This window comes from Orbicella faveolata, unplaced genomic scaffold (genome assembly GCF_042242905.1).
Source record: "Orbicella faveolata isolate gen_17 unplaced genomic scaffold, um_ofav_v1 contig_34, whole genome shotgun sequence".
Taxonomy (NCBI): Eukaryota; Metazoa; Cnidaria; class Anthozoa; order Scleractinia; family Merulinidae; genus Orbicella; species Orbicella faveolata.
In genome coordinates, this window is record NW_028301563.1 from 2,535,874 (window position 1) to 2,563,843 (window position 27,970).

General features: G+C 40.7%; 1 protein-coding gene across 1 annotated transcript; it reads right to left on the reverse strand.

The window, feature by feature from the left end:
* Positions 1-93: 93 nt before the first annotated feature.
* Positions 94-27,968, reverse strand: LOC110058952 (uncharacterized). Its single transcript, XM_089271931.1, has 38 exons — positions 27,668-27,968; positions 27,084-27,184; positions 25,615-25,704; positions 24,685-24,803; positions 24,126-24,179; positions 23,630-23,689; positions 23,084-23,165; positions 22,454-22,521; positions 22,059-22,136; positions 21,692-21,743; positions 21,335-21,419; positions 20,817-20,943; positions 20,199-20,246; positions 19,858-19,929; positions 19,177-19,233; positions 18,924-18,959; positions 18,562-18,657; positions 17,879-18,123; positions 17,219-17,273; positions 16,484-16,573; positions 16,286-16,357; positions 15,922-15,981; positions 15,417-15,480; positions 12,993-14,656; positions 12,488-12,555; positions 11,756-11,810; positions 11,061-11,186; positions 9,987-10,504; positions 9,095-9,281; positions 8,065-8,637; positions 6,423-7,802; positions 5,496-5,637; positions 4,916-5,022; positions 3,997-4,144; positions 3,215-3,467; positions 2,280-2,462; positions 1,380-1,471; positions 94-705 (listed from the first exon to the last, which is right to left on the reverse strand). The coding sequence occupies exons 1-38, from the start codon at positions 27,721-27,723 to the stop codon at positions 578-580; spliced, it is 7,491 nt and encodes a 2,496-aa protein (XP_089128057.1). The 5' UTR covers positions 27,724-27,968; the 3' UTR covers positions 94-577.
* Positions 27,969-27,970: the final 2 nt, after the last annotated feature.

Here is a 27,970-nt window from a genome sequence, read left to right on the forward strand (position 1 = left end):
GATGACGTAATAGTAGACAGATAAGATCAGTTTCTCATTGGTTGTCGCTCTTTTCAGAACAGAGATCATCCAGAGGTGACACAATCACAGAAATCTTTGCAATAGCTTCTTTATTAGTAGGGAATGTTTGGACACAATGGATGACAAGGAAAGAAATAACGAGAAAAAAACAAATCAAAATAACAAAACAAAAAAAATAAGGTGGAATAAGGCAAAACGCGAAAGCGGAAAAAGAGGGCGAGCAAGAGCATAACGCTGTTGGATTAAAGTATTTTCATTTGTTTACTTTTCCTATCTTCATAACATTCACAAAGGTATGAAAGCCTCAAACAGGTGAAAATGTACATTTAGATACCATTATTTCTTTACCTGAGAAAAAATAGTGATATATATATTTACATAACTGAACATATTGCCCTGTTTGTTCGTTCTTATTCAAAGACTTTACCACAAAAGAACTGAAATGCAGCCTGTATCGATTCAGGCCGAAACACAATTGTCCATTCCCTGACGCACTTCGAACCCGGAAACAACAACAACAAAGCATTGTCTCGTACTTCTCTCTAGCAGTTTCTCTTTACTGATTAGCGCACTGATTAGGTTCATCTTCTTTCACGTTCATGGTCATGTTGTTCGTGGCATCTGATAACCAATTTTGGAAATTTTCTTTCTTTTCTGTTTCCTTTTCGAACGTTTCTGTGGAGACTAAAAACAAGAAGAACATTATCTACCCGCTAGAAAAAAGAGAAACAACAACGACAACAATAAAAACCGTTTGAAAAAGTTTGTGGTAAGTAATGGACAAAGGAGATTTACTTAGTAGAAAGTTACCAGCAAGAACGTACCAACAGGCAATGAAGGAAGGACAGAAGCAAGGCTGAAGAGAGCATAAAGGAAAGGAAAGGAAAGCGAAAGAGTGAGAAGGAAGAAGGGTGAGAGTTCGAGGAAAGGGCCAAATGATGAAAGACAGACAGACAGACAGGAAGGAAGGAAGGAAGGAAGGAAGGAAGGAAGGAAGGAAGGAAGGAAGGAAGGAAGGAAGGGAGGGAGGAAGGGAGGAAGGGAGGAAGGGAGGAAGGGAGGAAGGGAGGAAGGGAGGAAGGGAGGAAGGGAGGAAGGGAGGAAGGGAGGGAGGGAGGGAGGGAGGGAGGAAGGAAGGGAGGGAGGGAGGGAGGGAGGAAGGAAGGAAGGAAGGAAGGAAGGGAGGGAGGAAGGGAGGAAGGGAGGAAGGAAGGAAGGAAGGAAGGAAGGAAGGAAGGAAGGAAGGAAGGAAGGAAGGAAGGAAGGAAGGAAGGAAGGAAGGAAGGAAGGCAGGAGGAAGGGAGGAAGGGATGGAGGGAGGAAGGGAGGAAGGAAGAATTTTGTATTCCTCGGTTTACCTTCTGGAGGTCGTCTACCGACGTCTCTCTCTTCTATACGCCTTTTCTTCTTAAGGGCTCTGTTTTCGCTTGTTAGCTGGGTGACTTTGTTACTGCAAAATAACAGCAGACTCAGGTCAACTTATAATTCATCACTGTAGAAAAGTAGTCTACGACAAGCTCTTTCAAACCAAGACAAACCAAATATCAATTGCGTTGCGCTTATATCATGGATGAAAAAAACAAAAAAAAAAAACAAAACAAAAAAAAAACAACAACAACAACAACAAAAACAAATAGATTACAGAACAGCATTCTAACCCTTCTCCGACTCCACAGAAGAATAATAACAATAATAGCCTCAACAAGGACATTACGAAGAAATTTGTGAAACTGTATCGCTTTTTAAAATGACTTGGTTCACTACACCATAGTTGCGGTGAAAACCGAAGATAAACATTATGGATAGAAATCGAGTATGCTGTGAATGTATAACCTATTCTCTAAATTCCCGTGTTTGCCTGTAGTAAGAAATAAATTAAGACTTTCAGCAAAGATATTTCATGTTAGTACAACATGTACTTTCAATAGGCCCTTTGCACGATCCGGTCACATGGCACGGAATTAATTATGATGGGACGCAAGTTACACAGTGGGACTTTCAAAACAAAGGACAGTCGGGCTGGACTGGTACGAGTTCCTTTGTTTTGGAAATCCCACTCTGTAACTCGCGTCCCAGCATAATTAATTCCGTACCATGTGACCGGATCGTGCAAAGGGCCTATTTTGCGTCAGTGTGAAAACAAGTAGTCTAGTTACCATAAGACTGAGTGAAAATTCTTTCTAATAAACCAAAACAACTTACTAGACAAGCAAGCAGACAAACAAACAAACAAACAAAAACAAAAATGAACAGAATACCTTGATTCTGTATTGAGCAAGCTTAACGTCGCCTTTTCCCTTTCAAGTTGATGAACTTTCTCGCTTAAGTTCTGGTTCTCGCTCTCCAGTTTTCCAACCTTGGCCTTAAGCGAGTACATAGCTACATTTGAAATTACTCCAACATCACTGTCTTGTTTCTGCTTCAAGGTAACAGGCTGACCACTGTAATAAAGGTAGAAAGATTGGTTTTAACGATAGATATCTTATCCTTAAATTTCCAAAAATTCTCGATCTTTCAGAACGGTTTTCATCGGAGTTGCATCACCACGTCACACGATTGGTTTAACAAAATTCGCGCCAATTTTTCATCCAATCAGAAGTAAAACAAAAACCAATCGTGACTCACTCGCACACGTTTTCCCGCGCTTTGTGTCAGGTACATGTAATTACTTCGAGGTTTGATTGGGTCATTGTATTGCCCGTGTCCTTTGTGATTGGTTAGAGTGATTACTTTAGCTTTAGTTTTACGACATTCGATTGAAAACCGCCCTAAGAAGCGATGATTAGGGTAAAAAGCGAAAGAAACAGAACCACCCGAGAGTAGCGACAAGAAAAGGCTGCTAAATAGGAAAACATGACTGCCACTACTTTCTGAGCTTATCGATATTTTGACAATTAGTAGAAGTCTATTTGACCGATAACGCAAATTTGGCTGTCTGATTGGCTTAACTAGAGCACAATGTCACCATGAGTACGCAATAGTTAGCGCCTTTCCGTTTTTCTGAAGTCTCGGAAAAATAGAAAGATTTTAAATCATTACTGAGAGGACATTCACCATTACTCGACTTTAAAAACTCGAAATCGTTGAGGAAATCTGATGAGCTCGCTCGCACAAACCGTTATTCGGGCTCATGACCCATCCCCTCATAGATATCTCGATTTTATAAAGTAATGTTTAAATAGTTTTGCCTCACCGCAAGAAACTTATAGTATCTTCTGGCTCTTGTTCCTTCAGTCTCCTTATTTCCAGCTTCAGTAATCCAACTTTCTCCCTACTGCACTCCACTTCTTTTGTGAGTGAGGTCGTTTCCTTGTCGTATTTTTCTTGCAGTTTGTACAAGTCATACTGCAGTGATTGTAGCTGCATGTTCTTTTGAGCTAGCTCAATGCGGGTAGCTTCCATTTTCTCTTCAGCTTCTCTCACGTTCTCTGCTTTGTCGATTATCTCTGCGATTATAAATACACAGGAAATTGAGCTGTTTACAACTATGGTCTATTTTAAATGAAATCACTTAACAGGACAGTGTGCCGGCTAAAACGACGTGTTTTAATCAGTATAGCTTAAGGCTTGCTATAAACTACATGTAGCTTTTTTTTTATCTTGTTATTGAATAGAAAGAGAGAACACCCCAAAAAGTGGTGAGGTTGTTTGATGCGGAGCTTTTCTGTTTATGTTGGTTGTCCTTCATTTTAGAGTTTGAATAATCTCAAGCTACAAAAAAACATAAGCAATGAAAAACAGTTTTATACGAGAAAAACCAATATTTCGGTTAACTTTTAATTCTGCGTACGGGGTAAACGGCTTTGGAACAACCCAGCCCAGGGTGGAGGGAAGCACTGGGAGGGTAAAGTGTACTGCCCAGGAACACAACGTAATGTTGCCGGCCAGGGGTAGAACCCCGACCACTTGATCGACAGTCAAACGCGCTAACGTTGAGGCCACCGCGCCTCCACCACGCCTGTGAATGTAAAATACCTTGTTGTTCATCAATGATCGCTTTGAGTCTGTCGGACTCCGAAAAGTACTTCTCCAGTGTCTTTTTTGTCTTCTCCTTCGCCGCTTCGCATTCTTTTCTCAATGATTCTATCTCGCTGTGGTCCACTGGTCTAGCGGAATTCTGAGTCTTAAAGTGCAAGAAAGGAACATAAATGCAATGGGCAATGTGTCGAGCAACATGTTTCGCCAACATTTCCTACCGTTGCGAGACAAGTTCAGAGGTTGCTTTGTGTAACACCCCCTGAAATGTCTCGCAAAGTCGGGTTGCAGCAAGTGTTCAAAAAGTAGAATCATGTTCTAAATCTCGCCACCATTACTGCAAAGAAAGCGACGCAAAGCATTTTTATATCACGGCTGTTACACTATATAACACTCGAGCATCGGGGCCTTAGCACTTACGAAGCTCTAAAATTCTGGAAGTATTTTTAAAACAATTTAACATTCTTCATTGGTGGGTGCCAGATATCGTCAGATAATCTGCCGACTGTATTATTATCACGATTCCAAATTCAATTTAAACACAACAATAATGATCGTAATAAGTCAGTTTCTCGCAGATCGCTCGTTTATTTTATTTGTCATTAGTTAGAGTAGTTTTCAATCGAGTGTCGTAAAATCAAAACCAAACTAATTGCTTACCATGCAATCTCAAACCGAGGTAAAATCAATAATTGCCTAATTACTTTCGACACTCAATTGAAAACCGCTCTATTCTTTGAATGTTGTTTTATTACTTGGTGATTAAGCAGTTATTTGACTGTTTATTTGCCTTCGGAATCGACAAATCAATGGGTGTTTGCGACTAACAAACCGCAACGTTTTCCTCAAATTTGTTTAATAATCGCTTAAACAGAAAATAAAGTTCAAAGCAGTTCAAATTATCAAACCTATTACTCACCTTCTTCACCTCAGCCAGGTCTGCACGTAGTTGAGACAATTCTGCATCTTTCTTGGCAGTGTTAACTTTAAGTTCATTAATTTGGCGAACATAATCTTCCTCTTCATCTGCAATTAAGAACGATAAGCTTCTTTTTTCAAGTCACTACGATGAACTACTAAGGTTAGTTTTCTCTTGTATTTTGAAAGGAGCTTGTATAATATAATTACTCTAAAATATCGAGCGATAAATTCTTTGATAATCTTTAATCTTTTTGTATGCTCCGGCAAAACATTAAGTAGCGTATAACCCAAATCGGGCGTGTAACTGTTATTGAATGGTAGGTACCATACCAGTGAACATTCCGAACCAGAAATTATTAATTTAAATATTGATTTGGTTACTGGGCAGTTAGAGCTTAAAAATAACACGAATTTTAGTCTCATTGGTAGCTGTTCGCTGTATGCGTATGCGAAGAAAGAGACCATAAATTTGACAAAAGATTTTTTAACGTCCACAGCGGGAGAACGTTAGGGTGATCAGTTAAGGAATTCCAGCTGACGTTGAGAGTATCAGCCTTCCGTCAGGTCTACACACGTACCTTGCATTTCATCTATGATGGCTTTGAGTCTGTCGGATTCAGCAAAGTATTTTTCAAGCGTCGCTTTCGTCTTTTTCTTAGCTGCCTCGCATTCTTTTCGCAATGATTCCATTTCATTCACATCCGTTGTATTCGTGGAGTTCTGCACATGACAACAACAAAAAATAGGTATACAATGGGTACTTGTGTGGGACAGATTATATTGCCTTTAACTCCATAAGGTTAGAATGTCATTGGTTAATGGGTATATGTGTCCAAGTGGTGCACGTAAATTGCAATTTAAGGAAACATCAAAGTATAAAAGGAATGGATAACGTGATCACTATAACACTTGAATGTTGGAAAGTGGTCCCCGCTCGTCCGTTCGCTCATGAGAGTGTCAAAAGTGTTTAAGTGCTCGGCAAGTGCTAATCATCAATCAATTATCCGTTTGGCGAGTACCATATTCATATCTAGATAGTTATCAAAATTACCATTATCTACATTTCGCCGAAAAATTCTGTAAACAAAAACTTGTTTTACAAATTCATTTCCGAGATGACCAATAAATTTCGTGATAAGATACATTTTTGTGCTTCGTAAATATGGACAAATAAGGTTTCCTTCCACGCACACTTATACAAAAGTGACACTACTGGTCTCAAAAGTTGAGTCACGGTGTTCATGGCGCCCAAAAAGAACTGAGGTGTATGCTTTCAAAGTAAGGAATGTGATGAGGATTAATCGATAAAAGCTGTTTCGAAGTTTGCTTGGTTGTTTTTTTTCTCAGAAAAAAAAAAAACGTTCGGCAGTTTACCACGTGTTAGTTTGTTAAGCGACGAGCTATGCTTATGCAGCGTTCTGTGTTCTCCACAACACAAACCTTTTCGCTCGCGGAGCAATTTAATTACTTTTAAATGTGTGATCTAATTAACGAGAATCAAATACCTGTTTTTCCAGTTGGGCAAGCCTGGACACAGTGTTGTCCAGTTCGTACTCGGCCTTGGCCAATTTCAGCTGGTAGTGCTCGACGCTTTCCTTGTAGTCCGCACAGCTCTTAGTAGCAGCCACCAGTTTAGTCTCCAAGTTCTTGATTTTTTCGTCCTTCTCTGAATAGTAATCTTCACTCTCTTTGACTTTTAAGGCACTGATTTCACGCAACTGCTCTTTTAGTAGAGTTTTCTCTTCCTCGAACTGCTCAGCGAATTGAACCATTTCTTCTTTCCACCTTTTCCTTTCTTCCTCAATAATGAAGGTTTTCGATTGGGCAAGACTTTCCAGTTTGTCATTCTCCTCTGTAAGCCTTATGCCCTCTCTTTCTAATTGTACATTCGTTGCTTTTACTTTCTCCAATTCCTCACAGAGGCCAGCGACTCGAGCCATTTCTTCTTCCAATCTCTTCCTTTCTTCCTCAAGAGCGACTGTTTGGGATTGAGCAAGACTTTCTAATTGACTCTTCTCTTCTGCCAGCTTCCACACTTGATTTTCTAATTGCGCGTTCTTATCCTTCTCTTTTTCTATTTCCTGGCGCAGAACATTTTCCGAATGAACAACAGCTGAAATTTTGGCTTCCATTTCTTCCTTGGAGACGTTGCCCTGTTGATCCCCGAGAACACGTCGAATTTCCTCTTCAATGGCGTCCTTGCTTTTCTGCAAACGCAAGACTTTATCTTCCAGTTCGACCACAAGCTCTTTTTCGTTTAAAACTGATTTGTGAAGCTCATCTATTTGTTCATTCGAAGCGGCATTTAGCCTCTCAAAGGACGTCTGCAACTCGTGAAGTTTTACCTCCAATGCTTCCTTTTCTTCAAGGGCCTTCTTTACACGATCATTGAGGCCTTCCTTTTCAGCGACCACCTTATCCAAGCTATTTTTAGTAAATTCAAGCTCGGTTTCCACTTCAAGAAGCTTGTGCTCCATTTCTTGAAGGTCGCTTTCCAACTTTTCATTCTTTGAACTAAGTTCCTGACTTTGCGTCCTACTTTCCACATTACTCGATTCAATTTTTTCGTTCATCGAGATTAATTCTGATTCCTGCTGCTGTATTATTTCTTTGAGTTCCATTATCTTAGCATCGGCTTCTTCGCGACCGTTTCTCGCCTCCTGAAGATTTTTGTTCACGTCGCTTAGCTCGCTCTCTAGTTCACGTAACCGCTCTTCATTTTGTCGGAACTTTTCCACCATTTCAAGTTGTTTGAACTCGTTTTCCTGTAAGTTGGAACGCACCTCTGCAATTTCAATGTCTTTTTCGTCCACCAGGAACGTCATGTGTTCCAGCTCTTCGTGTTTTACGCGAATCGTTGTGTTAAGTTGCTCTAGGGCAGACTCCTAAAACAATGAACAGACATCAAAAAAATCAGACAGCCAGTCAGTCAGTCGAAGGAAAAAGAGCTATAATAAGTTACTCTGGTATATTTCATTCACGACCGAGTGACAACGTAAGAAGATTGCAAACATGATATCGGGTTTCGAAGAGCGTAAATGGTGAACCCCTAACTCAAAGCTTTCCTGAAAGGTTTGATGAAACAGGCTCACCAAAAGAGGGTGGTTTTCATTTTTTTTAAAATCAGAACTTTTGATTTCAACTCACCTGTAATTGCTGCTCCTGACCACGTTCTCTTTCAATTTTGAGTTCCTCTTCGATCTCCCATAATTTCTGCTCCAAATGATCAATTTTATTGTCTTTTTTCTCGATCGAGCATTGATGTTTCTTATTCTCCTCCGACAACTTATCGACGTGAGCCTTCAGCTGCGTCACCTCAATCGAGATTTCGCTCAATTTCTTGGTCTTCTCGTCCAAAAGCTGCTTAGCCTGCTGCACTTGCTGTTTGAGGTTGTCACGTTCTTCCATCAAGGCTCCATTACGAATGTCTGCGCCCTTGAGCTGACGGTTCTCATTTTCCAACTCTTTCACTCGTCTCTCAGCCTTATCGCATTTCTGTTTGGTGAGGTCTACGCTGAACTCCATCTGCTTCATCTTCTGCATGGCCTTGTCGTCACCCAGCTGCGTTACAGCGCGGGTGATGTGTGAGCTGTGTAGGTTTTCCATGTCACGCATCTCTTGTCTAGTTTCCTCCACTTTCTTATTGGCCACCTCAAGCCGGTGCTCCAGAAGGTCTTTCTCGCTCTTCAAGAGAGTGCACTGGGATTCTAACTCAGAAACCTGAAAATAAAGAGGGCAAGATATCAGGCGTGGTACCGGAACTTGTATTTTGACATACTGATGGAGGTGTTTCAAACTTTCTAGGTTGTGTACAAGCTGGTTACTGTATAAGCTTGTTATAACAGTTAATTTTTAAGCCGGTGAACTAGACCCTAGTGTGTAACCATTCAAATGAAAGGTTTTGAACGGTTCGTTCATGTGGTACTGTTTATTATGCTGTACTATGTGATTCTAACTTTTACGTCTGCGGATGAAGCCCTAGTGTATGACCATTAAGCAGTACTTTCATGTGGTACTGCTTAATATGCTGTAAAAGGTGGTTCTAACGTTTAAGTATGTGGATGAAACCCTAGTGTGTGACCATTGAAATGAAAGCACATGAAAGCTCTTGAGCAACTCTTCCATGCGATTTGTTTGATCTGAGTGAAACCAGAAATCAGAAGAATAGAGCTTATACCTTTTTCTCTGCTTCGCCCAGGTCTCTCTCAAGTTCTTGGCGCTGGTGGGCCTGGACGCAGATTGTTTCTCGTCTCTCCGCCTTCATCTTGTCAATCACCCTTTGCTGATCCATTCCTCGGTTCGTATCTCTTAACAGAGAGTCTTTGAGGTGCTGCAACTCTTCGGCTAGAGAGGATTGTTCTTTTCTGCAGATAATAAATATATATAATGAACGGCGAATGGCCCTTTATAATGTAAAAACCATTGGTCTCGCAAAATTTTCGTCCAATTTTAAGGGTCTGGCGGTCTCTGTTTTTGTTTAGCGGTTATCTGCGTCTCGCAGTCTCGATTTTTTCAAGGCTAAGAAAGTCTTGAAATACTGATTTGTTCGCTTTTTTTTTTTTTTAATTTATATATATAAGCTTAAATAACGTCTGAACGTCTAAGAACCTGAACTTACCGGCTCGCATTTATAACACTTTGAAGTCTCAGTCTCGCAATTGAAGAAGTCAAAATGTCTCAGTGGGCTCGCAATGCTCGGGCTTTGCGAAGGTGCGATAAATCTCGCCTTATGGCAAAGTCTCGTATTTACCCTTTTTCAGCCCTTATAAAACCGCATGGTCTAGGAATAAAATAAGAACCCATTCCATCTAACAGGGGAAAGACTGTGAGAGGAAGAGGTGTCCTTTCGCAATTGAAATTGCGGTTATTTCAACTTTCCATGTTCTGTTACAAACAGTGTTCAGTTAGCTATGCGGTCTTATGACAAAGTCTGTGAGCCGGAGTAACCCGTGTGCTTTCCCACATAAAAGTTACTCGTCGTAAAGGAGAGTGGAGTTAAAGGTGGACTATAAAAATTAACATAATAAAATAAAAATAACATGTGTACGCGCAAACGCTGCAGCTCTTACCTTAGCGTTTCATTTGATTTCTTCTCTTCCGCAAGTTCTTTAACAAGCTCGTCGCGTTGTTTCTTTGCCTTTTGTAGTTCCACTTCAAACGAAACGTTTCCAGACGTGTCTTTTGATCGACACTTATTTGATTTGTATTCGATAAGGTCCTGGACAAGTTTCTCGCACGTTTCTCTCTCCTCCTGTAGTTGTTCTTTCGACATATCACAGGCTTGTTTGGACTCGACCAGCTGCGACTCTAAAACCTTAATTCTCACTTGCAGTTCTTCCACTTCTCTTTTCGTGTTATTTGCTTCATTGTCGAAAACTTCGTTTCTTTTACTCAGTGTTTCCAACGAGCTCTTAAGAGAATTACATTCTTCGGTGATAGCCTGAGCACGTTCTTTTTCTGCAGCGAGCAGAGACGCGAGGTTGTCGCGTCCAGTTTGTTCATCTATTGTCGTTTTATCGTTCATCTCTCGAGAAGAGTGATCATTTGTTTCTAGTGCGCGGTTAAGTTCATTTTGAAGGTCCTCGGTCTGTAGAAACAAACAAACGGTAGCAATTGAAAGTCATGTAAAAATAGATACAATGTACGGCAAGACAGGATTGCAATACTTACAATATTACGTGCTTCACATATTAGAGACTTTAAAAGTAGATCCAAGTTCCCGCGAACGGAGAACCGTTAGGGGTCACGTGACCAGTACCAGAGGTCACGACTCACGTTTTCAACACAAAGAGGTAGGTTTTCACGCGCATTTAAGTCATTTACCTTAAGTATTATTGCCTTGATTTTTATTTTATACCACATACACTTCTGAAACCGAATAAGCAATTACCAAGCCTTATATTGTTGTTCGTGGAAAAACAAGGAAATCCAATATCGCAGCTGCTGAAGTTAAATGTGTGCTAGAAAGCAAAATTTTGTTTTTCAAAGTTGGCGTTATTTTGTCAATTTCCAATGCATTGACAGGATGATTGGTATTATTAACTCCTAGAGCCAAACGGCTAACCTCAAACTGCAGAGGTTCGACTGACATTTCGTGACATGTTAAAGAGCCGTTGAGACTGTAAGTGAAAGCAGTGCGTTACCTTTTGCTCGTATGCCGTCACTGCTGCCGCTCCCTGTTCCAACTCATTTTCAAGCTCAAATATGCGATCCTTGTACCGTTTAACTTTCTGCTGAATCTCTAAAAGATCCTTCTGCAAGTCAGCATTCTAGAGAAATAAAAAAGAAGAAACATGCAGAGTGTTTAAGGCTTGTTTCAGCATCAGAAATCATATAAACACGGCAAATTGTGAGCATGATCAGAACGTGATGTTTTCGGTTAGTATTTATACAAGCTCTATAAATTCCACTTTCGATTTGGCAGTGAAAATCATCTTTTACTCAACACAAACAAACAGACAAACAAAAAAACCAAACAAAAAAAGAAACAGACAACGAAGCCAACCAGTCATCGAACTTCTAGTAAATTGAACACTAATGTTCTGAAGTGTGCCTGTAGATTGCACAAAATCTACAGGCAGATCAGGGTTTCCAAAGTATTGGAACCCAGGTCCTCCAAAACAGAAAATGAGAAACTGGTAACTGCCACAAAAATGTCAATCATAACTGACCGCGATACACGTCCAGTTGCATGTCTCACTTTCAAAATGAGGCTCTTCCTTTGTAAATGGGGTAACCCGGTGCCTCAAATTCACGCAAATAGATCATTTTGAGTCCACCCCCAATAGTTTTGAAATAAATACCACTGGAAATGGGCTTTATTTTTACTATAACTTACGTCAGTGATGGATTCAGATAAATCATTTTTGATCTCATCTCTCTCCTTCTTGACCCTGAAGAGAATATTATTAACATTTATTTATTTTAAGTCTTCAGCAAACACAACAAATATTACCGTTTAGGCTGTCTTTGTCGAAACTGAATTTGTACCTTGTAGCACATCGTTTTAAGTTTGGCTCCTGATTCATTTCTAAGTTTGGAAAGTTTATCAAATAAGAATCTCCCCATCGTGAGGCAAGCCCCCTTTGTTCTTTGTCCCCGTTAGTTCCATTCAATCAAGAGCCAAAGAACCAAAGAATTACTGAGCAGTATTGTAACGTGATGAAATAAAAGGACAAAGCCAAACTAGGGTAAAAACTGTTGCTTATTAGGAGAAGGTAGGGTGATCGAGTGGTAGAGCGCCCGACTTGCAATCCGGAGGTCTCGGGTTCAAGTTCCGCTCTCACCATAAGTCAACTGGTCTGCCTCTTCCCAGTTGGGATTTTGAACCATGTTACATGTATGTTCATTTACTTTTTTGATCCCCCCCCCCTCCCCCACCTTCGCTGGGGGAGCGGTCAATTGAAATATATTCTATCTTTATTTTATTGTTGCATGCTTCATGGCTGTCTCTACTGCCGGACCGCAGAACTCTCTCGAGGCCTTTATATCCGACAAATCTTTGATACAGTACTTAGCAGCTAGTTTGTTTATTTAATTTAGGAGGCAAACAATATTCTACTCCACTGACCTTTCTAGAGTCTGTTCACATTCTTTCTTCTCATTGATCATTCTTTCAAGCTGCAATTCCAGGTCAGACTGCAAGACACACAACACCGTCATTTTTACACCTCCTTTTCAGAATGAGCTTTTTCCACCAAAATCCAAAACTGTCGATAAAAAGTCTCAAGGGGAGTGAGCGTCAATTTTCTCTCCGCGAACGATGGGAATATAGAAATCGCACAACTTGTTGCTGAATATTACAAGCAAGTTTTAATCAAACACCCATTACCAACGTTAAAATATAACTATCTGACTTCGATAGCTAGAACACAAAAATCTCCCTGGTCAGACATACAAAAATGTCTCTACTTTTTCTGCCATGAAAAAATTGACCCTTAAGCCTTCTTCACGACGTGTGGCTTAACTTTTCTCAATTCCTTCACTTTTGATTTTTACGAATGGACTGGACTGGCTGGAGGGCGAGAAATCTATGCATGAGAAACGAACAAAACAATGAAAACAGTAAAGCTTACCACTTTTGCATCTACTTCTCGTTTTTGTTGGATCACGTCTTTTTGTTCAAATTCACACGAGGCAGTCTGGAGCAGTTCCTTCACATGCTCCAGTTCTTTCGTCAACTGTGTTATCTTGGTTTCTTGTTCTGTTTTAAATTCTTCTGAACTCGCTTCGTAATTTTCCTTGCTTTGAACAAGTTCTGCTTTTAAGTGGTCCACGTTTTCTTCCAACTGCAACTTTTGTTCGATTACTTGTGTCAACATTTGTTCCTGCTCGTCCACATGAGATAACCTTTCCTCCAATTGTTTCACTTGAATCTCAAGTTCCTTCGTTCTTTCTGAATCTTCATCGCTTGGACAGGACAATCTTCCCTCAAATCGACGCTTCTCTTCCATCGCGGAAGCAAGTTCATCTTGAAGACGTGTCACATCGCTTTCAAGGCTAGCGTACTTTTCTCTCCATGTTTCCAGATTTTCTTCTAACCGTTCCTTTTCTCGTGTACGTTCCTCCAGAACCATCTGCAGAGAATCAACTTCCAGTTTCTTGTTTTCTTCCAGCTGTAACTTCTCTTCGATTACCTGAGTCATCATTCGCTCCTGCTCGTCCACACTGGACAACCTTTCTTCCAGCTGCTTCACTTGAACCTCAAGTTCCTTTGTTCTCACCGTGCCTTCACTTGCAACAGAAAATCTTTCCTCAAATCGACGCTTCTCTTCCAAAGCGGACTCAAGCTCATTTTGAAGACGTGTCACATCGCTTTCAAGACTAGCGTACTTTTCTCTCCATGTTTCCAGATTTTCTTTTAACCGTTCCTTTTCTCGTCTCCCTTCCTCCGCAACCATCTGCAGAGATTCAACTTCCAATTTCTTGTTTTCTTCTAGCTGTAACTTCTCTTCGATTACCTGAGTCATCATTCGCTCCTGCTCGTCGGCACTGGACAACCTTTCCTCCAGCTGCTTCATTTGAGTCTCAAGTTCCTTTGTTCTCACCGCGCTTTCTTCACTCGCAACAGACAATCTTTCCTCGAATTTACGCTTCTCTTCCACAGCGAAAATAAGTTCATTTTGAAGCCGTGTCACATCGCTTTCAAGGCTAGCGTACTTTTGTCTCCATGTTTCCAGATTTTCTTCTAATCGTTCCTTTTCTTGTGTTCTTTCCTCCAGAACCATCTGTAAAGAATCGACTTCCAATTTTTTGTTTTCTTCCAGCTGCAACTTCTCCTCGATAACCAGTGTCATCATTCGTTCCTGCTCGTTCACATTGGATGATCTTTCCTTCAACTCTCTCACTTGAATCTCAAGTTCCTTTGCCCTCAACGAGCCTTCTTCAGTTGCTACAGTCAGTCTTTCCTCGAATTGACGTTTGTCTTCCACAGCGGACACAAGCTCAGTTTGGAGTCGCGCTACATCGCTTTCAAGACTAGCGTACCTCTCTCTCCAAGAATCAAGGTTTTCTTCCAGTCTCGCCTTCTCTCGTTCACTTTCCTCGAGCTTCATCTGTAGCGAGCCCAATTCTATTTTAGCAGCAGTGTCGAGTGCTCCTGTATTCTCCAGTCCTTCGACCCTGGCTGCGAGAGCCTGTTTTTCGGCCTGCACACTTTCAAACTCAGCCTGCAGCTCGGACAAATATTCGTTGGACAGTGTGCGCTCATCCTCAAGTGACTGAATTTCGCCTTCCAGTTCTGTGTTTAAAATTAAGCACAAAACGTCAGTTGAGGTTCAACGTAGAGCCAGGTTAGAAAGATTTTTCAGACAGCAGTCAGCCGCAAAAACGTAGTCACTACGCGTACAGTGAGATATTAGGCGAGGCGAGTCATTTGGTGTTTGTCTTACCTCCCAACTCAAAAATAGAAGGAAAAAACTGCGAAAAATTATTTGCTTGTCAACAGCTGGCTAAGCAAATTTGCCGCGGTTTCAAGATGCACGGCCTGATCACGTGTGAATCGTAAGTTCAAGTTGTTGTTTTCCTAGGTAATTACTGAGTTTTTGACCCACGACACATGACACGTTCTCTTCCAATCGGAAAACATATCGTTCTTCCCACGTTGACAATTAAATTTTAACATTAATTCCAACAACCGTCCCCTCCCCCATCAAGTTATAGCCACAGCACATACTTACCCCTCCCCCACTACTTATTATCCAGGAGAGTACAAGCTACGACGTATGCGTTGTTTTATTTGAAATACTAAAAGCATGACAGAAACGACAGAAGTCAAAAATTTATTGGCAAATTAATTTACTGCTACATGTATGGTCAGACTTGTCTTTAAATCGAAGAAAACCTAAAACCAACGCAAACGTTAAACGTGGACAATGATGAGACCGAGTACGAAACGAAAACTTTTCAAATTAGCTTATTTTTTCCCAATGTAACATTTTTAACAATCTCTTGGCAAGAAGGTCTCGGGGCTGAAGGACCTTAACTAACGCGATATTCACCTTTGTTCCTCGCTTTAAGATTCTCCAAATCCTGACACTGTGTCTTCAGCACTGAAACCTGAGTCTGATGGAAATAAACAGAAAAAAAATGGAATACCATAAGTAGGGCTGCGCACTAGCAGCGCCCGGGTGGCACAGGCAACTAACTTTTGCCTTGTGGGCGGCTGGAAAAAACTTACTTTTTTTCATATGCGCTTAAGTGCTGGGCACCCAAGATTTCATGGTTAGGAATCTTTGGGCTCCTTGTAAATCGTCTTAGACCACAGCCTTGCATAAGTGTCCCTCTATGACAAGTGTCCCTACTGAAATGCCGGGGGCGAGATGGGCTAGGCCCACACCTTAGAAACTGTTTTGAGAATGGAAGGTGTAGCGGAAGAATCGCAGAAAAGAATTCATCTGCGCGATTTTCTTGCGGTAAAGATATTTTCAACTTGGAAATAAACAGTTTAGTCGGTTGCATTTATGAGAGCGTTCAGCGTTGAAACAAACAGAAACTACAAAATACCTCTAGATCGGCTTTTTCGTTTCTCAGTTCTGCTACGTATTTCAGCGTAATGTCCGAGTTCTGTATAATGAAAATAGGATCAAGTAAGTTTAATCCAAAAAATACTGTATTTCTATAATATTAACAATGGACCAATGAGTTCTTACTGACTGTTTTTTTTTTTTTATCGAAAAATGGCCGTCTGCTAGCGGCACGACCGCGAGAGGACTGAAGAGGAAGGAGAATGTGTCCTTTTTCCCATTCCTCCTCGGTTTTGTTGCTCGTGTTCTCGACTTAACGGCCGTAGCCGCGAAAAGACCGCAAAGCAAAACGACAACAACGACAAAACAAGCAAACTGAACAAAAAGAAATAAAATGGTCGAACCGTAGGAGTTGGACCTCGGCCGCTCTCGGTTGACATTTTATCCAGCAATGTATTACTTTCCTCCAACAATTCCTGTGAAATAAACGAAACACGTTATTTTCTAGGAAACAAATTGGACTGTGAAAGGTACACTTGTGTTAGAAAAGTCAGTAATGATTGGGAACAATCAACAAATTCTCGTTAAATTGGCCTGCTTACGTGATACAGATCTCGCGTTTGGGTGGCTTCGTGCAGCTCTTTCCGTAAAGTCTTAACTTCAAGTTCCAAATGAATCGACTTTTCATCCGGCTAAGGAAAAAACAACAGTTACACAAAACTAGATTCATATAAACGGTTCTCTATACAAAACAAACAAACAAAAACACAAAACAAACAAACAAAAACACAAAACAAAAAAACAAAACAAAACAAAGCAACAAAATATATTGACCCTAGCCGCTGAAAAGAGCGACCTGTTGTTGATTACAATATTGCATGGCCGCAGTAGCTGTTTTTAATGTGGGGACATGTAAACTGAAAGTGATTATTTTTCGTGAAGGACTTGGTCCACGGAGAAAACTATGGCAAACTGAACAACAAGGAACTGAAACCATTGCCAATAAAGGAGCCCCACATTTTGACTTTTTCCTTCACTTTCTTATCGTCTGGAATCCAGATCTCACTCTTTTATGTGGATCTTGGCACAAGTTAACTTTCATCCCGTCAGCTGCACTATGACCATATAACCTGTGCTGGGTTGTTCCAAGCCCGATTAAGCTAAAACAGGATCAGCGAGAATTTACACAAACATAAACAGTGAAAAACATTTTATACAAGAAAAATTAGCGTTAACTGGCTTTCGAACAAACCGGCCCTAGAGGTTATTTCAAAAATAGCGCCCAGTTAGTGGTAATTTTAGATAAATATGGCGGTAAAACAAATAAAAATCTGTACCTCTGTCTGCATTTCTTTATCCTCTTGTGCCGTGTCGATTATTGGAGACAAACACCTTCAGATGTAGATCAGAAAACAGTTTTAAAGTGAAAGATAGAAGAAATAATAAGAAACGTGGTGAAGCAGATAACGAGCCGATAGAGCAGGTAACACTTACTGATAACAAGTCTCTCTACTATTACGGCGAACAAGACAAAGACGTAAACTATCCTTTCTCGGTGACTGTATTATCTTTTGTTATCATGCTATCTTTTGGCTCGGCGCGGTGGCCTCATAGTTAGTGCGCTCGACTCTGGAGCGAGCGGTCCGGGTTCGAGCCCTGGCCGGGGACTCTGTGTTGTGTTCTTGCGCAAGACACTTAACTCTGACAATGCCTCTCTCCACTCAGGAGTACAAATGGGTACCGGCGAATTGTTGGGGAAACCTAACAAACTGCGGGGGAGTGACCTGCGATGAACTAGCATTCCGTCCAGGGGGAAACCGGGAGCTATGGGCCAGTCGGCTCCAAGGCTTCACAATTTCTATCTTTTGGCTGGTAATCGAGCCTACGTTTGACCTTTGAGGATGGAAACCTTTTTTCCCCAGATTTCTTTTCTCTTTTCCTCCACTACTCTCTTGCCTCCGGGAAGAGTGACCTGGCAAGGCATAGCAGACACAAACCTCTTTGCTCGCGGACTTGCAAAGCCCACTTTTCTTCGGCCATCCTCAGAATTCTTTCGCTCTTCTTCTTCGTCCAGAGTTGATAGGAACGCATCTCTGGACATCTCATCAAACTCGCTTTCCTCACTGCTTGGGCTCGATGAGATTCGTGCCAGACGAACTTGCACCGAGTTTGCTGCAAGAGCAGCAGCTGAAGCGAGCGGAGCATTTGCAAGAAGAGCCCCTGGACACCAGGTCTCACGCCTCTGTCCGTGGGAGAGAAGAAAAAGGAAGTGTTAGTGGCCTGAAAACCATACTGTAACTCGTACGTGCAATGCAGCTCTTTCTTTTCCAACTCAGACCAGACTCTACCCTGGGTACCAGAGGTAATACTTCGTTCCGCTTCGGAAGACATGACCGACACGGGAAACCGCGCAAGAAAAACCTCTGGCACCCAGGGTAGCCAGACTCGATTCAGCGGTAGAAATCGTCTATGTAACTAATTATATCGGGATTTCACTACAATAGATTTCTGAGGTAGAAAAACACTTAATGGGTCCATAATAAACCAAAAAAAGAAAAGAAACTAAAGTTTCAAAGATACAGAACACAATCGACGAACGTGAAAACCTTTAGACCAAATGTTTAACGATGTTCCAAACCATCGGAAAATGAAAGGAAAAAAAAAAACAACAACAACCAACCTTGGCCATTCTTGCTTTGCTCGGTTTAATGCCAGTCTCTCGCCCGGCTGAACAAATCATATCGCACAGCTTTTTGATTTTCTCCTTCTGTTCGCTCTACAGAGAAAGATGAAAAACAAACATGTACCTACACCTAGCAAGCTCTCAGGAAATAACCTGCCGTAGACTGACATCCCATACAAAAGGGAAAATAGCGACACTCAAGTTACTATAAGTACACTTCAGTGCGCATTGAATGGCTGACTTGCCACAAGCCGACTTCTACTTCTAAGAGCAACGAAGTCGCTCTAAACGAGCGACGAAGGAAACGGACTTTGGGAATATCTAATTGAATGGTGAAAATTTGAGAGTATTTTTCATACTTGTTGTCTTCGTTGTTGTTCCAGCATCTCCTCCATCTGAGATGAAAAATAAACAAAAAGCAAAAACAATATATTAAATCGTGGTAATGGATTTAATGCAATAAATATGGGGACCGATAATCGGAAAAAAAATTCAGTCTGTTACAAGTTTTAACAGCTTTCAATAGCTGACTTTTTTCAAGACAATTATAATGATCTACTTTTGATAAGCTGTCTGTGTGACTTTCTTATCAAAGGATTCGTCAACTCTTACCTCGTTCACTTTCTCTTTCTCGAGTTGTAATTCCTGCATGTGAGATTTGCTGCTCATCTGAGAAAGAAAAAAAGAAAAATGCAATGTTGTTTATGGTGTAGTGGACAATGCGCTTAGTTACACCTAGCTAGTTCTCAGGCATGCCAATTAAACTGAAAGAAAGAACTACTTCAAACAAACATAACAGGCTTAAAAATCCCAACTGACAGGAGGCACATCAGTTGGCTGTTTATTAAAGCATGACCGGGAGTTGAACTAGGGTCTACCGAGAAACAACTCCAGCTAAGTGGTCAGAGCGGGACTTGAACCCGCGACCTCCAGATTCCAAGTCTGACGCGCTAACCACTTCCTGAATCTCCCTCTCCTGTGAAACAAACATGCTCTGTTCTTTTACAAAGACCTTTTTCCGCATTGGAGGGAGAGCTAAAAAGTCGACGAACCAGAGGGTGGTGGGGCATTAATTTTATTTTTGCTTTCGCTTCAATTTACGCGCGGCCAGAATTCGGAAAAGTTCTTCGTATGGGAACGCTTGCTACTCAGGCTAGAGTCTCCTTTTCCATGGGAACAGACGTCCTCTGTTACAAATAGAATTATCATATTTCGCCCATGTCATGATAAAAGCTTCTGCTACAGGTGTCGAAGAGAAGAATACAAGTACGTTCAAGTCAGCGTTACACTTACCTCGACCAGTTGTTTCTTCAGTTCACTAATTTCCTTTCGGTAACGTTTCAACAAAGTTCCATCATCAAGCACCTTAGGTGTAAAATTGAAACAACAAACATGTAGCTATATAAAGCAACAGAGAATCTTATTAATTTTTTTTCCGACAGTCTACATATTAAGGTCATAATATTCATGCACTCCAACGCAGTAATTATTTTCTTCTTGACTATTAACGTATCGGTTTAGCTCAAACTCACAGACGTTAATGCACTAACTAAAGCCAACAGTGCACACAAATTGAATTCATTTCACTTTTTGTAAACTAACTGACCCAAAGACGATAAAAATGTACGGTTTACCTCGTTAACTTCTGGGCAATTCTTGATTGTTTTGGCCCGGCTGGCAAACTGCAAGAGGGGGAATATGAACGCTCAAATTACATACCAAAAGAGAAACAAAAGAGAAACAAACAAAGAAATAAACGAAAAAAACAAAACAAAACAAAAACAACAACAACAACAAAACAAAACAAAACAAAACAACAAAAACAGAGAGGAAAGAAACAACATTCTACAGTCCGATCGATTGCTGACAAGTGAGTAGAAAAGATATCAAAATACCAGTAATATTTGTCCACGTGCAAGTTTCACGGGAATGGACAAGCATTGGTGGTAAAACAAAAACTAACCCCACCCCCCCCCCCAAAAAAAAATAAAATAAACAAACAAGCAAACAAACAACAACAACAACAAAAACTACATGTTTAACTAACTTTTTCCCCTTTGAGTTCAATCCTAAGGTTGCTTTTGTATGTGTAATATGAGTGTAGAAGTGCGAATTTTCTTTCAAAAATTGAAGCATTTGTACGCAGGAGAATGAGCAATGGACCAATACTTTCAGAAGAAAGTGCACTCCTGTCTACTCCATTTTCAAACCAGCAATCTGGGAGCATTAATGAACACGCTAGTAACTTTTACCTTTAAAGTGCTGATTGATTCTTCAATGGCTGCAGGAGTAATCGTGCATATCATTGAGGTTTTAGCATTCCCACCGAGAGATGACTGTAAGATCCTGGTTAGCTTGGAATCACGGAATGGTATAAAGCTAGCAAAGAAATAACGTTTAATCAAGAATTATTGATTAGTATCAGGTATGCAAGAATTCTGTCCTGCCGCATATGAAATTGACTAAGAGAAACTCGCCTAGAACAGTACCTGAACAACAACTAGAATTTTCTGGACAGAAACGAGATTCTGATACAGTCAGACCTCTCGTAAGAGACCAGCGAAAATTTCAAGCCTAGGTGGTCGCTAAAGAAAGCTTGGACCTTACATTTTTGGGTCAAACATTTTGCGTCATTAGCATATGGTAACGGCAGAGACTAACCAACGTCAATTTCCTTTGCTGATGCTGATGGTTTTCGTTATTCTCTTTACCTGTTTGCTTGACAATATTTTAATAAATGTAAGGAGAAATTGGGCGTGGATCAGTTTACCTTTCTCCCTCACTTAGTTTTGCAATAACTGAGCCAAGGGTCAGAAGACTCCTGTTGATGTGTCCGCCTTCTTTCAACCGTTGACCTGCGATGTGGAAGTACAGAAGTAGTAACTTGAGGTGTACTTTTTTTATTTACTTTAGTTGGCAGACGACTTGCCTGGGTCCTTGCCCACTGGGCAAGTGAGAATGAATAGTTACTTGGCAGCAGGAAAATCTACTTATCCCAGTCGACCAGACAGCGAGTTCGACAGCGAGACAGCCCTGTCGACATGCCCGGTCAAACAGCTCTGCTCAGATTCACAGATTTTCAAGGAGTCTGATAGTGACAACGACAACAAGTCAGATGCTAACTTACCAAAAGCCCCAGTTTGTGAGGCTCTCTCTGATCCCGCTAGATCTACCAAGTTCTGAAACAAAAGAAGAAAAAAGTACATTGTGAGTAATACTTAAACTAACTGAAATATTACTCTTTCCACTTACACTTTACACCACTAAGGTTATTGCTTCAAAATGGGGGCTTGAACAATTTTAATGCAGACGATTTAGGATTCGATAAAATTTGAGGCAAGAAAATGGCGCTGTTATCCGAGTCAAGGTAGATATTTTAAAGTATCAACTTGATTCGCCGTAAAAGCTTTTATAAGAGGCCGGGTGGGGTAGACCTTTTTTTTGACAGGGGTGCTAACGGGACAATTCGAGATAAAGAAAGAGGCATGCTTTACCAAATGCGCTACTCTCACAGCACCATCTATCGCATCGCGGTCTTTGCTTTCGTCCATCATTTCTCGACTCTCGATAACCTAGAAAAAAAATGTAGAAGAAAGCGCCATCAATGATAAGAAACAAGCAGAAAGAAAGGTAGGGTATCTTGGTAGTGGAAGACTTAAAGCACTGCAGATTCAAGATGAGGATATAATTTAGGGAGCAGCTCTGTTCTTCCATTAGTCTCCAAAAGAAGCGCGAAAGGAAAAAAGGCCGTGGGAAATCTGGGTGCTAGAAGACACATGTACCATCTCGCCCCAAGATTGCGCGCGAACAATTTTTTGTTGTTGTGATGCCTTGCGTTGAAATTTAGCCTCTGGTATCGAGTTGGAGTAAATGGCACCAGATAACTTACCACTCGGAAAATTGTGTGACTTCTGCTACTGCGGTCGTTCATGTTAGTTTCACCAAAGTGCCGATTTTCTAGGGAAGGAAACAAGAACAAAAAACGGTCAGAAAGTGCAAACAAGATTTTGTGAGGGCTTGATCTTTAAACAGCTTTACGCGCTATGGTAACCGCGCGCGAGGGCCGTGCTGGGATATATTGGCCAGTGGTCGTTTCTTGTACGGACCTTGCGGCGCTCGTTCTGTACTGGCACGACCCTCGGGCCAATATTCCCCAGTACGGCCCTCGCGCGCGGTTAGTTAGACTATTCTTTTTTTGCGTGTGTGCGATACTTGGTAACTCTGAAACATTAGACACAGCTTGATCATGTTTAGTGCATACATGTAATTCGTAAACACCACTACGTTATAAACAGGCCGTAGGTTCAACTGTAGTTGCAAAAAACGCCGTCTCGTCAGCCGCGCCAACAGCCGGAAGCCAGCATCAAGGATATCAACCCGTGTCAAGACTGTTCCGCGCGTTCTGGAGTCCTTGTTCGATGCAGCGCCCGTGGCTCGTGTGAAAAACTGATTACTGGTTAGGCAACCTCGGAAGTTGTCAGAATCCGAGACGCTTCATCCGCGGTTAGTTATAACTTACTCTCTCCCCGCATCATATGCTTGAACACGTCCTCGGGACAGGACACAACCTCCTCTGTAAGATCACCAACGTAAACTTGCCTCTAAAAAACAAACAACTCCTGATCAAAAATGAACTCCTGTGTCTCACTGATAGGAAAGGTGTCGTTGTCGTTGTTGTTGTTGACTTTTTTTGCGTCCACTTATGGTACAGAAACTAGACGCGCAGAGAGGCCGCACACTTACTTCAATTCGTATTTACATGTAAGAAAAGCTAGCGAAAGATAGCGACTCGCGTTTTTAATTGCATGAAAACAAACGGAAACTCTTCGAGACAAAACAAAGATTTCTGTTCCCCTGACTATTATTGGCCAAGCGAAGGCTTGATTGACTCATACCCAGTCCCTTCTCAATTCCCGCTGTCTGTCATGCTTCGCGATTCCGTTATTTCATACGAACTCCTCAAGTAGTTCTTTATTACATTGTCCTATCTGTTTCGCATTTGCTCCCTCGTAATCGACAACTCTGTGTTTTTGTGTCAGTCGCTTCTGGATTGAAATTGTCTCACCTGAGCGTTCTCATGGATCTTGAGATTCGTCTTAGATGGATTCAGCAAATCCTTAATATCCTGAAACATTGAAAGAAAGGTTTTATTTCCCATCGTATGAAAAAGGAATCTGAAACAGAAAAACTTGAATGGAATGCAGGACGATGTTTTTTCAAAGAAAAATGGGGGTGGGGATGAGGGAGCTACATGTAAATGGAGGAGGGGCAGCCTGTATGCATTTTTGAAAAAAGTTTCATTAAGAAATAAGCATAAAGTGCATAATTTCTTTCTTTGTGATATACATGTACTGCTGGCTGTTAACACAACACTTGACAAACATTAAACATAATTATCTCCCTAAGTGCTTGTACATGTACATGTAGCTAACCTGGATGTACAATAATTTCAAACAAGTACTGAATGTACATGTAGTGACAGAACTAAATGAACTAAATGAAGACGCCTGTGGTGTTAACTTACAGTATGAGGGGAAAATATAATTAAGATACTGACTTACCTCGTTATAGATTTCCATGTACGATACTCGAATCAAAAATTCTCTAGAGGGATGCTAAGGAGATAGAAAAACTAATTTCATAATCCAGAAGCTACAATTCATTTAAATTCTACATTTACCAAATAATACAGTGAAGTACATGTGATATATGCAGTAGTTCTATAATCTGGATCATGAGTACTAAAGGCATCTGCAGTCAAGAGTGGATCGATATCCTCCATTGACACCTAGGTCGACAGTGGGTCGAGAGTTGACTAATTTTCGATCAAGGGTATTATATTGATCAAGAGTATCGATCGACAGATGCCTTTAGTACACATGGCTATAATTTAACATGAAGAATAAAAAAGGATACAATAAGTGAACAATGAAGGCCTCTGAACAGCTTAAATGTATCAGTTAGTCCTGTGCTTTAGGGAAAGAGTCCCTCTCCCAAGAGCATAGCGTTGCTTGATAGAGAGAGGGCCAGACCTCCTTACTGCCTGGGCAACGTCACACCAAACGACTAGTTCTCCTATACTGCTAAAACTTTGTATAATTATTCAATTTTGTAATGTACCTTTTCAATATAATCATATATTTCGCCAACTGCCTTGGGGATAACACCTTCATTTTGCTGATCTCCCATCATGGTATATGTTTTTCCAGATGATGTCTGCCCATAGGCAAATAGAGTTCCTGCAAAAACGATGAAATTACCTCGGCAATGTATTTAAAGTCCTTGTGACTAACTGACTCAAGTACAGCCTGTCATACGCACAGTGGGTGCTGTAACAATGGATACTTGGGATAAAGTATGATGAGTGGACAAAGAGGAAAAAAGTTGTGAGGGAACTACAATATACATGTCTATGGCTTTGTTGTGTGCAGCATGTCCGTACATGTAGTACTTTCAGAACTTTCGGGCAACCAGATGACAGCCTAACCGACCTGTCTTGCTGTACATTGTTGGAATGCTCTAAGTTAAGGGGCCATGAAGATCTTAACAAAGGTTATCAGCGCTTTTACATGTAGATTCAAATGAGATGAAAGGGTCCATTCTGCTTAAAAATATTGTTGCCAACCTTGCCTTGTTCACACACCTTTTTGAGCAAAACAATATTTTGACGGCAGTCTCAACTGTAATAACAACTACATGTGTTGGTAACAAAAGATACACATTAATCTCAACACTTTTCTCTATCTGTTTTGGAAACCACAGTCATGTGACACTATCCTTACAAAGAGGAATTGAGTTACATGTAACTTATTAGTCTGAAGCACTTTAGCATGACAAACAAACCTGAAAATGTAAGCCCAAAAAATCGAACAAACAAACAGACATTTCAAACAAAAACATTACATATTCATACCAAGCCTTTGAGGCTACATTGTAGATTTCAACAAACATGGCACCTTGTCAATCACCTTAGAAGAGAGTCAGACGACCCTTCAAGGATACCAGCATACAGCACAGTGTATGTGTTAACAACGCATTACTTCATCTTACCATTAAACCCATCCATAGCAGACTGCACAGTTGGTTTTCCAAACTCATCATACACATCTTGAGTTGAATTTGAAGTGTCAAATATTCGATCTAAGTTAGGCAAATGAATATATATAAATTGCAGATGGATTGCATTATTGTCAGTAATTTATTTTCATTCAATGCCTAGCACATGTACAACATTTGACCAGTTATGAAATTACATAAAAATGTTGTCAAAAGAACAAAAATAATGTCATTAAAGCATCAAGCCTTTATACCCAAGGGTAAAGACCCTCTTCTAATTGGACACTAAAAGTAGAAATCATAAAAATATTATTCAATAGTTATCAATAAATTAAAACTAGAAATTCAGCTACAGGTATTGCAATCATATCAAACAAAAATTATTTGATTAAAAAAAGCTTAAAAATTAATTAATATATTTAGTTAGTTAGTACATAATGTACATGTATGTAGAGCAACTGTAAAATTATTACCCTAAATAAGATCTTATGTACATCCCTTTCACAGTGAACTTTTCTTCTCATCTGCATTACAATGCAATCAAACATGTAGTATATGTGAGACCAGTCTTGTTCCCAGAGCCCACATGTCTTTTGGTCAGTGCCAAGACATGGAGCTCTGGCATAATCAATTTCCAGACTCCAAGATTTTTGGAGTTCCATATCACGGCACATGCACGCCTTAGTTTAAAACATGGCAATCTCGTTCTCAGAGCACACGTGTCTTTTGGTCAGCGACCAAAAGACACGTGGGCCTTAGGAACGAGATTGATGCGAGACAATTTTGCAGGGTTGTCATTAATTTTTTAGTCACCTGTAGCCTTATTCTCCCCACCCATAGCAAATTTGTTACTTTGTGGGTGAATTCTTTAAACAACAGGGCATTTCACCCGTAGCATGAAGGGAAAATCAAGCGTCCTCAGGCGTAACAGGTGTTACAGCTTACGGCCCTTAATGACAGCCCTGTTTCGTGCACGTAGTTTCTGCCTGAAATTTCCTTAGACCCATGTTTGATTAAATTTGAATACAAATGAGAAAAGCTGACCAGAAAAAAAGCTACAATAGGCCCTTTGCACGATCCAGTCACATGGTACAAAATCACACATGCTGGGATGCAAGTTGCACAGTGGGACATCCAAAATAATGCAACTCGTACCAGTCCACCTTGACCTGCCTTTGTTTTGGAAGTCCCACCGGGCAACTTGTGTCCCAGCATGTGTGATTTTGTACCATGTGACCGGATCGTGCAAAGGGCCTATTCAGTGGCAGGCTGAATTCCCCTCCTTCTCTACCCCCCTCCCGGTTTAACTTGTGACTTATCATTTTGAAAGATGAAATGCTATAATCACTACATTGTAGGGCAGACATACTGTAAATGCATGGGACAGTTTTAAAGATGTATACTGCCTCTTAATTGATTAATGTTTACAGTAAATAAGTTGCTGTGTACATTTCTTGTCTTACCAAAAATGAACGATGAGTTTGGGACGATCTTTCCATTAGACAATTGGCTTATAGTGTTTTTTTCAACCTTCCAATTGATTGAATGATTGGAATCATTTTCCCTGAAGAAGGAAAATATAGTAACTTATTAACACAGTTAATAATATATAATGATAAGAATAATAATAATAAAAAAAATTCAATCTAGGCTAGTTAGCTAAGCTCAATTATTTGATGGCAATGTCAGCTAGAGCATTCAACTGCCGGTGCAACTGAATAGGCTTTTGGAATCCTAGTTAGCTTACAAGTGGCTTTCAAATTTGCAGAGAAATCTTGCGAATTGTGTAGTGTGTTAAAGTACATGTATATATATGGCTCATTGGTCACTAGCAGCAATCTCATATTAGATCTGAGATGGAGAACCTGTAGTTTAGGCTCCTAGAAACACATAGTTCGATATTTCTGCAGCTTTCCAGAACCGGTATTACAGTTGAGTAAAAGCTTACATACTCTGGAAAAACAAATTGAAGAAGAAACAGGACAGAACGACTCGATCAGTTTCGTATGGTGATCTCAAGCTCGTTGGACAGGATCTCTGAACTTACCTTTTTATCAACGGACGAACTCTGATTGCAACCCTTATGTTGTCTGTATTGGCCATTTCCCACGATCGCGGGTAAAAATGCTAGGGAAAAGCCAGGAATCGGAAGCTACCGGTATTCGAAAACTTGTGCTGGAGACCTGTATATAGTTTGAATTCTCTGCCTTTCATTCGTTCGCTTGTGATTGGTTGCTTTTCTCATCACCAGCTTCTCGCGTTCTTCATTCTCGTTATGGATTATTTGATTGGTTTACTGCTTGAGCCAATCAAAATATTTGTCATATCGAGTGTGGCCCCAAGGGGTCAA